The sequence below is a fragment of the Diaporthe batatas genome, assembly GCF_019321695.1.
Source record: "Diaporthe batatas strain CRI 302-4 chromosome Unknown Contig00001, whole genome shotgun sequence".
Lineage (NCBI taxonomy): Eukaryota > Fungi > Ascomycota > Sordariomycetes > Diaporthales > Diaporthaceae > Diaporthe > Diaporthe batatas.
This window is the reverse complement of record NW_025408548.1, coordinates 3,878,116-3,889,827: the sequence shown is the minus strand read 5'-3', so window position 1 is coordinate 3,889,827 and position 11,712 is coordinate 3,878,116. Positions and strand designations below refer to the sequence as shown.

At 58.5% G+C, this 11,712-nt stretch overlaps 3 protein-coding genes across 3 annotated transcripts; 1 reads left to right on the top strand and 2 right to left on the bottom strand.

Annotated features, from left to right (window-relative positions):
• Positions 1-203: 203 nt before the first annotated feature.
• Positions 204-1,432, bottom strand: KVR01_000206 (fructose-bisphosphate aldolase FBA1; the record flags this gene model as incomplete). The annotated part of the gene is made up of 3 exons (XM_044789272.1): positions 204-604; positions 681-1,183; positions 1,254-1,432. 3 exons carry the CDS (start codon positions 1,430-1,432, stop codon positions 204-206), a joined length of 1,083 nt encoding a protein of 360 aa, XP_044650155.1.
• A 2,659-nt stretch (positions 1,433-4,091) lies between these two features.
• Positions 4,092-5,148, bottom strand: KVR01_000583 (uncharacterized protein; the record flags this gene model as incomplete). Its single annotated transcript, XM_044791889.1, has 4 exons — positions 4,092-4,132; positions 4,186-4,336; positions 4,415-4,559; positions 4,631-5,148. 4 exons carry the CDS (start codon positions 5,146-5,148, stop codon positions 4,092-4,094), a joined length of 855 nt encoding a protein of 284 aa, XP_044650532.1.
• Positions 5,149-8,629: 3,481 nt separating this feature from the next.
• On the top strand, positions 8,630-11,475 carry KVR01_001012 (uncharacterized protein; the record flags this gene model as incomplete). Its single annotated transcript, XM_044793647.1, has 5 exons — positions 8,630-8,841; positions 9,017-10,241; positions 10,304-10,773; positions 10,839-11,057; positions 11,346-11,475. 5 exons carry the CDS (start codon positions 8,630-8,632, stop codon positions 11,473-11,475), a joined length of 2,256 nt encoding a protein of 751 aa, XP_044650961.1.
• Positions 11,476-11,712: the final 237 nt, after the last annotated feature.

The following is an 11,712-nucleotide window of genomic DNA, read 5'->3' as shown; positions in this document are numbered from 1 at the left end:
TTTTTTTTTTTAATTTCGAGGTATCACCAATAGGAGTTCTTTTTTCCAGGTCAACCTCCTAGATGTGGGCAAACCGACCGCCGCCATTTCCCATTTATGCTCCCAACCATCGAGTTTCAACGCTCATGTCATCTCATTCAGCCTCATAAAGCATTCCAGTAAATACTAAGACAAGACCCATACGCGCCAACAAAACCCACCCTTCACAGCTGGTTCTCGGTGTTGAAGTCCTTGAGGGCGACCTCGAGACGCTTGGTCATGGTCTTCTCACCCTCGCGCACCCAGACACGGGGGTCGAAGAACTTCTTGTTGGGCTTGTCGGCGCCGTCGGGGTTGCCGACGGTGGTCAGGAGGTAGTCCTTCTTGTTGAGGACGTAGTCCCGGATACCAGACAGGTAGGCGAACTGCATGTCGGTGTCCAGGTTGACCTTGACCACGCCCAGCTTGATGGCCTGCAGGTACTCGTCCTTGGTGGAGCCGGAGCCGCCGTGGAAGACGAAGAAGACGGGCTTGTCGTCCTTCCTGGACAGCTGCTCCTTGACGTACTGCTGGTGCTTGCCCAGGAGCTCGGGGTGCAGCTTGACGTTGCCAGGCTTGTAGACGCCTGTGGGGTGGGGTGTTAGTGACTGCATCACATGCGGGGGAGGAAGAGTGGGGCAGCCGGAGGGGGCGTTGCCTACCGTGGACGTTGCCGAAGCCAGCGGCGATGGAGAAGTAGGGGCTGATGGGCTCGAGGGCCTTGACGATGGCCAGGATGTCCTCGGGCTGGGTGTACAGAGAGTTGTTGTCGACATCCTCGTTGTTCACGCCGTCCTCCTCACCACCAGTGATGCCAATCTCCATCTCGAGCCACTGCTTCATGGGGGCAGCGCGCTTCAGGTAGGCGGCGGTGGTCTCGATGTTGTATTCGACGGGCTCCTCGGACAGGTCGATCATGTGAGAGGAGAAGAGGGGCTCGCCGTGCTCCTTGAAGTACTTCTCGTCGGCGTCCAGCAGACCGTCGAGCCATGGCAGAAGCTTCTTGGCGCAGTGGTCGGTGTGCAGGACGACGGGGATGCCGTAGGTGGGAGCAATGGCCCGGATGTAGTGTGCTGCTGCGATGCCACCGGCGATAGAGGCGGTCTGGTCCTTGTTGTCAACGCCCTTGCCGGCGAAGTAGGCGGCACCACCCTGAGATGTTTGCCTTTTGACACGAGAAATCAGCCGTCAAGGCCCAAGGCTTGTCGGGGCGCTGCGGGGGCGAGGACACCTACAGGATGATGGGGGACTTGGCGTCGCGGGCACCCTCGAGGGCGGCGACGACAGTAGAGCTGGAGGTGACGTTGATGGCGGGGATGGCGAACTCGTGCTCCCGGGCATACTTGAAGAGGGCGAGCACATCGTCACCGACGATGACGCCGGACTTGCGGGACAGAACGTCTTGGACACCCATTTTGTTGAGGATTGGGAAGGATTTGATCAAGAATGAGTAGGTGAAGGGTTGAGGTGGTCGTGAGCAGTCCTTTCTGGCTGTGATGAGGCGGAGTAGAGCAAGATGGTCTCGGCCACAGCTCAGGTGAAAAGTGTAGGGGAGAGCTAGTTATAAACCGCTGGAGCGAGCCTGGTGGCGTGTCAGTGGGGCTGAGGAGACTGAGTCGCAGAAATTGTAATGCGATGAGGTGTTTCTTATGAAGTGAGCGATAAATTCTCCTGGCCGGTACGGACTGGGTATGACACAGATGGGTTGGGAGCTGCCGAGTGGGCTGGAGGGGTAGCGTGGGTAGGGGACGGTGCCCTGGGCCTGAGCTACCTGGGTACCTAGGTACCTAGGTTGCTAGGTATGTGGGAAGGCCTGGTTGCATGGCGGATGCTTGCTTGTGGGCTGCGAAAGTGGACTGCGGGAAGGTCTGAGCACAGTGAGGCTGATACGCCGTGCTCTGCTGCCTCTTCCCACCCACAGTCCACTTTTACAAACAGGCTTGACATCATTTGCACATCCCCAGGCCGGGGCTCCAGGATGACTTCATGGCCTGACGGTGTAGAGAGCAGGCTGCTGGCCATGGCCGGCCAAGCACTGGCCTCCCCCATCCACGGTCGTCCCGGACCAGAGAGGGTCGAGCGAAGCGACGAACGAGCCTTGGATACAGGCCAGTGCAGTGCGGGAGGGGAGCGGTGTCACGGCGGGGTAGCCAAGCTCGTCTCTCGACGCGCAGGTGTCCGAGAAAAAAAGCTGCCTGTCTGGCACAGAAGGGGCTAAGGGCTTCGACTTACAGGATATAGATAGACAGAGTGGTGCTATAGTCAACAGCACTGGACACGCAACAACTTGAGAGGGAGTTTCGTGTCAATTGGGAAAACTGTCTGAGGTGGGGTCTGCCCGACGTTTAAATCATCGTCATAGCTCCCCCGCCCCCCTGGCCCTTCTCTCTCTTCTTTCCCGAGCTGCCAGCTACCCCGCCGAATCTCGGGCAGCGGCATTCCCCTAACGGAATCAAACGGAAGTGCCGGCTGTGAGGACGAAAACGGGCCCTGCCTACCTATGCCTGTGGAATATGAACATTTATGCGAGTTGGCGGGTATGCAACAACAGGTGTATACGTGCCATGTAGGCGGTTACGTACAAAGACTCAGGACTCGGTCGGGTTTGTTAATACCAAGCCTCGCTCGCCAGCGACCCCCCCCCTCGGGGATCCACCGCCCAGAGAAACATCAAACTGCCGGCCGGTATTAAAAGAATAGGCATGCCCTGTGTGACTGGCCATTGTGTATGTTCCTGTCGGAGCCCAGCCGAACTTTACTATGTAGTAGCGAAAATTTCATGTCTGGCACCAGTTCTCGAGCGGCCCCTGGGCGGCTTATGCCCATGGCAGGCCAAGAGTCAGACCATTCCTCTCATGACTACGGAGATGAGACGGACACCCGCTCCAGTACCACACCACAGGAAACACCTGCTTCGGCCGCATCCACGGCAGCTTCCTCTGGAGCTGCTCTCCTCCCTGCAAGCACTCGGGCTGCCAGTTGCAGGCCGGATGGTGACATTGGACTCGTCGGGGCCTTGTGGACGCGACGGCGAGAGCACTGCTGGTCCGCTTGATACACAGGCTCCAAGTTAAACATGTTTTGATCATCCGCCTGGCTTCAACCCCCGGGCATCCGGGTGTCGCACAACCGGGCTTACACGCAGCATTCCTGGGCTGACACCGCTCAAATACAGATGTGCATGCCTTCATTCTGGCAGAGTTCTCAACTACGGAGCACAGGAATTCGGAAGTCCTGCACTCTCACCGCTAAACGGCAAATCACGTAGACCAGGCCACCTGTCGGTACATGGGCATGTTACGGACATGGGAAGCATAGCTTTGGGGGTCAACAAGACTCAAGTTCATGGTATTCTATGATCGAAAATGCCCATGTCTCTTCCCTACACTGAAGACGCTAACGGCTCTCCCTCGCAAATCACAGACCATGGAGGCAACGTGGGACCGAGGGTGGAGAGCCAGCAAAGAGACGCAAAATGTTTTTGTTCAGTCTTGAACATCTTGAAGAGGTCCCAGCCGACAGAGTTGCCAAGAGCAACGTCCTTAACATAATAACCAAGGATCCCCAGGCTGACGATTCGTACACGGCGGTGAGACTTCGAGGACGTGATGGATTCCGATACGTGTTCAAGTACGAATCCTCGCCGCAGCGAGGCTCGGTATGGGTGAGAGGTCTCTCCACACGTGTACAGCATGACAATCCAATGGGCTGTGTGAAATTTACCGTGCACCTCACACCAACATCCCTCCAAGTACTCACCTCGCGGATCCGAGGGCCAGGAGCAGGGCCAGAACAAGATGTGAACTCGACCGCGAGTCCGGCCAAATTGGGGCTCAAGTCCAGAGACGGACGTAAGGTGAACACTGAATTCACCCCATCAGGTGGTTGAAAGAAGTGGATATCAACTGGCAGAGGCAGAGCGAGATACTTGCCTTTGAAACGGCCAAATGACCACGACGAATATGTACAACACCAAAATTGTCTACACTTAGAAACCGCAGTCGCCTGGAAAATGGACCACAAAAGGTTTAGTATTTTCTTCCCCGAGACACACCCTCTGGGCACAATTGGGATCAGGGCAGCGTGTAGCCACCGTCCACAACAAGATTAGACCCTAGATGTGTTAACGATCACCGCATGAATCACACAAAGACGTCTGTGACTAACCTGTCACGTAGCTGCTTGCATCAGAAGCCAGGTACACATAGGAGCCCTTGAGCTCCCCGGCATGGGCCATTCTGCCCGCAGGAACCATGCTCGTCCATTTGTCCATGATCTGCTGAGGTGCGCCTTTGAGGATATCCGTCAGAATAAAACCCTGTCCGGCCGACGTTAGCATCCGTTCTCCTTCGAGCCGAGGCGACGCAAGTGAACTTTTGTCCCCACATCCACTCACAGGAGATATGCAGTTGACTCTTGCAAAATCCGCCCACTCCACCGCTAGGGACTTGGCCAGGTGTACCTGGGCTGCCTTGCTGGCATTGTAGGCAGCCTGCTTCTGCGGGATGTTGACCAGGATCGCGGAGACCGAAGCAGTGAAGCTACAACATCCACACGTATCAGCCATGCGCGCTTCACACACGCAGGTCCTTCAAATCAGGAGTCACCTCACATGATGCTACACCGGCTCTGAGCGCCACCCTCGCTGCCACCGTCCGCCCTATACTGCTTCTCAAACACCTGAGCAGCCGCCTGGGCAGCCCAGAAGGAGCCGTGGAAATTAACATCCAGCATCTCCCTGAACCGGTCCTCTGGATAGTTCAGCGCGGGAGTGTTGCTGGCCATGCCGGCGTTGGCGACACAGATGTGGAGCCTGCCGTGTGGGCTGAGTTCCGAGTCGGACACGACCTTGTCTACGGCCGCAAAGACGTCGTCCCGGATCTTCACGTCGCACTTGAGAGCCTTGACCACCCTTCCCGTAGCATTGGCGAGGGAGGCGGCGACGGCATCCGCGTCCGCAGGCTTCTGGCTCGTGTACGTGATGGCTACGTTGGCACCTGCCTCTGCGAGGCCACGGGCAGCTTCCAGACCAATACCGCGGCAGCCTCCGGTGACTATTGCGACCTTGCCAGTGAGGTCGAAGTGGGAGAGGACCGGGGCCTTTGGGTTGGGGTGCTCGGCGAGGACCATTGTGGCTGTGTAGGTCTATGGTCTATTTCTGACAGTCTGCGGTAGGTAGGCTCCAGTCCAGTTGGGCGTTTACTCTCAACTGGGACTAAAAGACAACGCTGTAAATATTTACATCGACACAAAGTTGAGAGGTTTTGTTTTGACGAGAATGTTGGAGAAGCTGGGGGAAAGGCATGGTGCGGGGGAAACCCACGACCTCGACCCTGCCAGGCAACTTGTTGATGCATGGCTGCGGAGAACAGTTCGACGTGTCAGTTTATGTCAGCAAGCAGTCCGTTCGGGCTGGTCGTCTATAAGGAGGCCGAGAATTTCCATATTTAAGAGACATTGATGCGGCGCGGGGTGAACCGTACGAAGATTGTGTCCTGTTCAGCCGAGTGTCTTGCTCAACCCTAGCACTGGAGACTCGAGATGGATATTCCTCCTCCCTGCCCCGCTTACTACCTAGGTACTCAAGTACCTAGGTATGCCACACTGCCAACTAAGAACAGTCTTCAGTCTCCGAAGTTGGATGAGCGCTATCCACTGCCCCATAAATCAGCGTTACATCCTACGCAACATCCAGTCGTGGTCCCTAATTGCAGCATGAAATACTTATCTCAGCTGAGAGGCTCACGGGTCGGACCCGAGAATGTCAAGTTTGGTCAAGCGAGTCCATCAATTGACAGTTTCTTGCATGGGGTAATGGGGTCTGATGCGGCCTCGGTTGACTTCGTCATCTGACCAAGCCTTCGACGAAGGCCCCGAGCCGACTAGCCACTTGTTCCCGAGTCACACAGCTCTAGCAGACGAACTTCAAGATTTATGGGCGGCGTACAAGCTGATCATAAAGTATTTGAATATAGACTAGCAGAGGCCGCTGAGGGAAGTGATGCAGATAAAGCAGGCCGAGCATGGCTTTAAATCGACGTGAATCATGCTCGAGGAGCGCGTAGGGCAGTTCAGTGGGGAGAACTGATAGCTGGTGCTGGACCTGATGGAAGTATGGTTCCCATCAACGGCGTCTCTTGCAGGCCATCAAGGGCCCTGGATCATCACGCCGAATGCATGTAGCAGACCATCACTGCCTTGGGAAGTGAGCATGGTCTCGGCAGTCCTCCCGTTCTCCAGTTCGCCCGCGAGCTAGAGTACGGCTTTTACGAGTTTGGAGAAATAGCAAAGGAGGTGCGTAGGCGTCTGGAATCGCAGAGCAGGCCTTTGGAGTTCGTCCTTGTGGACTCTGATCAGAGAAAGAGCGAGTGGGTACAAATGACAATCGTTCGGCTGCCCCTCGCACAAGTCTACGGTTCTAGCAGTGCCTACCGAGTGTTTGGTAGACTGCCAGCGAATGAAAAGCGGTGGTGGCTCGGAGTGCCTGATATGCCGTTAGGTTGGGTTTGAATATTCCACAATTACCTTATTAGGAGCCAGCATTTTGTGAATTGGACAGTGTTGGGTGGAGTTTCGACGAAGGGAATGCACGGGACATCTCGAGTGCATAATCTCGCACGGTTCGAACGTATGCCTGGTGGTGGGCACTGCGAGAATCGGTCACATTCTAAGACGCCTCGAAAAAACCATTGTGGAAAACTTGTGGCTCGCTTGCTGGTCTGGTTGGCTGCTATCAGTTTATTGCGAAGAAAGGGGCTTCCGGGTGAGGACATTCTGCGACAGATTGTTCTGCAGCAAGTCATCCTGTTGGGGGCCATCCCGTGTGATGGATGTTGTCCATATGGGGTTATTCGAAGAGAGTCGCTCTATAGGAGATCATCTGATAGCTTGAGAGTAAGTGCTGCCCAGCCAGGTGGTCTACCATAGAGGTCGTCGCCGAGGGGTGGACACCCGAGCAAATCTCATTCTGTTGATATGTGAGCTAGTCTTCATGTAGAAACCAAGAAGTAATCGTCAGGTTTCCAGTAATTGAGTAGAGCTCTCAGATCAAGATGAACAGGGACACGACTAGAAAAGGTGAGGCTGGAATGATGGAGAGCCGACGGCGAACACACGCATAGCAGTAAGGCGAGATACACGTCCCCTGAGCCGCCACGGTAACGACGGAAGGGGAAGATTTGCAAAACATCTTGAACACTGCGACAGGTCCAACCAGACGGCCGTCACTTGAAGGTTCCCGGTGCGTGGTCGTACAGTACTCATCATATCCACAGGCTGAGGCGATGGCCGTCCCGGCCGATAACGTGAGTGGGCCCTCCTATGACGTTCGGCCGCCGTACCCGGCCGGGCTGGCGCATCGTACGAAGCGAATCTCGGAGCTTTTTGCGGCAGGTGTGGGTCTGGAGCAGTTTCTGCCCGTACGTTGTACCTTGGTGCCAACAATGTGGATGGCCGGCATACCAATAACCGAGGACCATGAGCTAGCTAGCAAGGCCACCTCGAATTGAGCCCTTTGCAAACCGGTGCCGCAGGCGTGGGGTCGCGGAGCGCAGCTTCGCTTCGATGGCCTGCGGAGAGGGTTCGGATGATCGCCGGTCGTGGCTAAACAGGGATGGCACACTATCACTCCAGGCCAGGGCATTCTGGGAGGATGACGACACCCATGACAGAAGTGTCCCCCAGCCGCCGGTCCCGAACGTGCCATGGAAAGCTCCCGGCAGCGGCAGGGCCGGGAGCGCCTGATGTGTCGAGACGTCGATATCCTCTCGATCACGAGCCTCCCAAGTCAATTTCTGCGCCGGCGGCATGTGCCCCTGCCCTTGTCCGACAGTCGCCAATAGGGCGGTAGGGCTGGCTGGCTAACAGACCAAGGATTTTGGTTCCTGGAGCCAACCCACGGCCCAAGGGTCCTCCTCCCTGGTCCGGGATGAGGCTGCGAGACTCCCGGTGCGGTCTTCCGGGAGGCGAAATGACACGTCGCGGCGGGTGTGAAGTTTTCATACCCCATTCCCCGTGGCAGCTGACATGACTCGGAGGGTTTGTGGTCAAAGGTATCCGGGCAGCACAATTATTGGGCTGGAGGGCTGGAGGGCTGGAGGCTGGAGGGCTGGTGGGCTGGTGGAGTGAGTAGTGGAAGGGGAGAAGGGGCCATCGCTTCGCTGACCCTGGGGTGTGCGGGATGCTGGCTGCTGCTGCTGCTGCTGGGCTCGCAGTGTGGGGGTCTTCACTGTTGTTCCCCAAAAAGCGGGAGGTCCCCCCCTCCACAACCTGACCTGACGCCCACTGGGCCCCCGACCCCCGGCCCCCGACCCCCCCCAGCTTGTCAGTCGGGCCTGGGACTGGGATGGTTGGGCGCTTGGCCCTTGGGTTTGTCGGGCTGCTGCTGAGTAAAAAGAGCAGAACGGAGCACCGAGCCCGTAGCGCGCCCACTCACAGACCTGCCGTAAAACATCGTGAGTTTTGGTCCGCGACCAACTTTTACCACCGTGTCACCCTCGAACCCCCCCTCTCCCTCTCACCCTTGCCTCACATCCCTCGCTGCTGCTCCTCCGCCCAAGAGCTCCGGCGCCACCCCGAGGCCCTCCCCTCTCGCCATCGCTCCCTGATGACCATGGACGACAATTCCTCTCCCGGCGGCGACATGAGTGTTTCAGACGCCGGGCTCAACGCCAGCGACCTGAACCTTGGCGCCGCCTTCGGAGATCTCGACACCCCGCTGGGCTACGCCGACCAGGCCTGCAAGGAGTGCCGCCGCCGCAAGTCAAAGTGCAACAAGGCCATACCCACCTGCAACCTCTGCGTCAAATACAGGAGACACTGCCTGTATGAGAAGCACTCGCGCACTCCCTTAACCAGAAAGTGGGTCTCCCGCCTCGCCTTCCGTACGTCTGTTGGAGAAGGACCGCCGGTCCCAATGGCCACACTCGTGTTGGCCCTGTCCGCGCCAGACTGCCTGCCCGCCTCTTATCCTGCCCAGCGTCACTGACCGGCACTGCAGACATCTCACCGAGGTCGAGGAGAGGCTGGAGAGGGCGGAGCACCTTGTGCGCCAGATGCGCGCGGTGCTGCCGCCTCACCTGCTGCCCCGGAAGAATGCGCCTCCTGGTCAGGGGCCCCGGCCCTCGTCCAGTGACCCGTCCTCGTCCTTTGACTTCAGCAGGATTGAGCAGCCCGGCTCATCTTCCCACTCCTCGGACAACGCCGAGGGACAGGCCCACATAAAGCCCGATCCATCCGAGGATGCGCCCTTTGACGCCGAGGCCACTCCTGGCTCGGCCGCAACGCCCGCCCCGCCGGCTGTCGATGTGAAGCCCGCCGGCGACCAGGCCCAGGGCCCCCAGCGGGAACCCGGCCGCCTTGCACCCCACCGCGTGCCCCAGAGGGGCATGTCCACCATCCTGGAGAGCCCGCCGGCCACCGACGACTTCGAGTGGGATGAGCAGGACAACATGGTGAACGCCGCCTTCTCCCCGGACATGAACGACCCCGACGACGCCGCCCTGGATGGCATGGCCTCGCTCACCGTGAGCGAGAAGGAGGGTGGCTATCTCGGCGTGGCCTCCGGCGCCGCCTTCATACGGCTGCTGGAGCCCAGCATGAGGAGGAGGACCATCCAGACCAGGTCGCGCCCGTCAATGACCTCGTATCCGTCCCTGACCATGCAGCCGAACCCGAACCGCCAGATCGCCGACATCATGATCGACGCCTACTTCAAGCTCTTCCACCTCAACTACCCCATCATCCATGAGCCGACGTTCCGGGCCCAGTTCTCCGAGATCATCCCACGGCCGCACGGGGACCCCTGGCTCGTGCTCGCCTACGTCGTGGCGGCCATCGGTGTCTGGAGCTCCGCAAAGACCTCGGACAACCTCGACCTCACCCTCTTCGCGCAGGCCAGGTCCATCCTGTCCTTCAACTTTCTGGAGCTCGGCAACCTGACCCTGGTCCAGGCGCTGACCTTGACCTCAAACTACCAGCAGAAGCGGGACAGGCCGAACTCGGCCTACAACTACCTGGGACTGGCCGTGAGGATGGCGATGGGCTTGGGCCTGCACAAGGAGTTTCAGGGGTGGAACATCTCGCCGTTGAACATGGAGATCCGCCGTAGGGTCTGGTGGTCGCTCTGCGTGTTCGACTGCGGCGCCACCATCACCTTCAGCAGGCCGCTTACATGGCCCTTTGACGGTGTCGAAGTGTCCCTGCCAAGGAATGTCCACGACAGAGTACGTGTTGCCTTGTCCGGTGCTACCACGAGCGAGCAAATCATGACTGACACGAGTCCCAGGAGCTAACCCCCAACTCGCTGAACTACCCCCCCGAGACGGACGACATCACCCCCTACACTGCCGTGCGCACACAGGCAGCCTTCCACCTCGCCACCAATTTCATCTACACAAGAGTCATCGGCAAGCCCCTGCCGAGCGCCGAGGAGCTTGTGGAGCTCGACAAGGAGCGCATCGAGCCCTGGCTCAAGAGCGTGCCTCCCTACTTTGCCGAGTCCGCCAAGGTCCCGCCCAAGTACACGTTCGCGCATGTCACCATCAGCTGGCGCTACCGCAACTTCCGGATCATCATGTACCGGCCGTTTGTCATCCGAAAGGCCTTCCGGGCCCGAGACGGCCGGAACCTCGACGAGACCCCGGCCAGCCTGCACGCGTACAACACTTGCCTGGCCGATGCCAAGTACTCCATCCAGTCCATCAGCAACTACTGGGTGAATTGTGAGCAGGGGCGCATGGCTGCATGGTACGCCTTGTAAGTATCCCGTGCCTGTCCCTGGCCCGCGTGCACGTGCAGTCCAGGCTGACCACACACCGCAGATACTTTATCTTCCAGGCAGCCCTGATCCCATGCATATGCCTCCGCAACCTGCCCCTGTCCGACCAGGCCGCCGACTGGCGCCAGCAGATCACCATGACCCTGCAGATCATCGCGGGCCTCGCACCCTTCAACGCGAGCGCACAGCGGTGCTACGGCGTCATCGCCGAGCTGTGCGGGCGTTACCTGGACCATGTGCCGCCGCCATTCCCACAGGCATCGCCCAGCTCGAATGCCGCCATGCCGTCCATGGGCGGTGTGCCCCCCAATGGCCACAACATGGCGGGCCATGCGGGCAACAATAACAACAACGGTCACCACCACAGCGGCAGCCGCCAAATGCAACAGGAGCAGCAGCAGCAGCAGCAGCTCCACCACCACCACCAGCAGCAGCAGCAGCAGCATCAGCAGCAACAACAACAAACACAGCAGCAGCAGGACCCGTACCAGCAGCATATGGATGAGATGATGCTCCCCATCGACGAGAGCCCCCAGACGCAGATGAACAGCGTGTACCCCATGATGTGGCCCAACGTACCGGCGTTTGAGGCGGCGGACCAGTTCATGGACGACGCGTGGATGGACTTCCTGGGCGCCGAGGGCGGGGCGACGCCGGACCGTGGCTGGTACGGACACTGAAGCCCCAGCCCCGCGGCCACCTGGTGTGATTTTGGACTACTCTTTTTCTTTTTCTGGGATCGCCCTGTCGAGGTCAGGTTTATTGGCGTTCTCTTGGATGGGCGTCGTGTAGACGATACAGTGGGAGGTACAACACCGCTTGGGGGCAGCGTTACTTTGATATCCGGTGTGAGGACTTTGTGGGAATTCAAGGGAAAGGACATTTTGCGTGGAGTTTGAAAGTGGTAGACTGGGGGA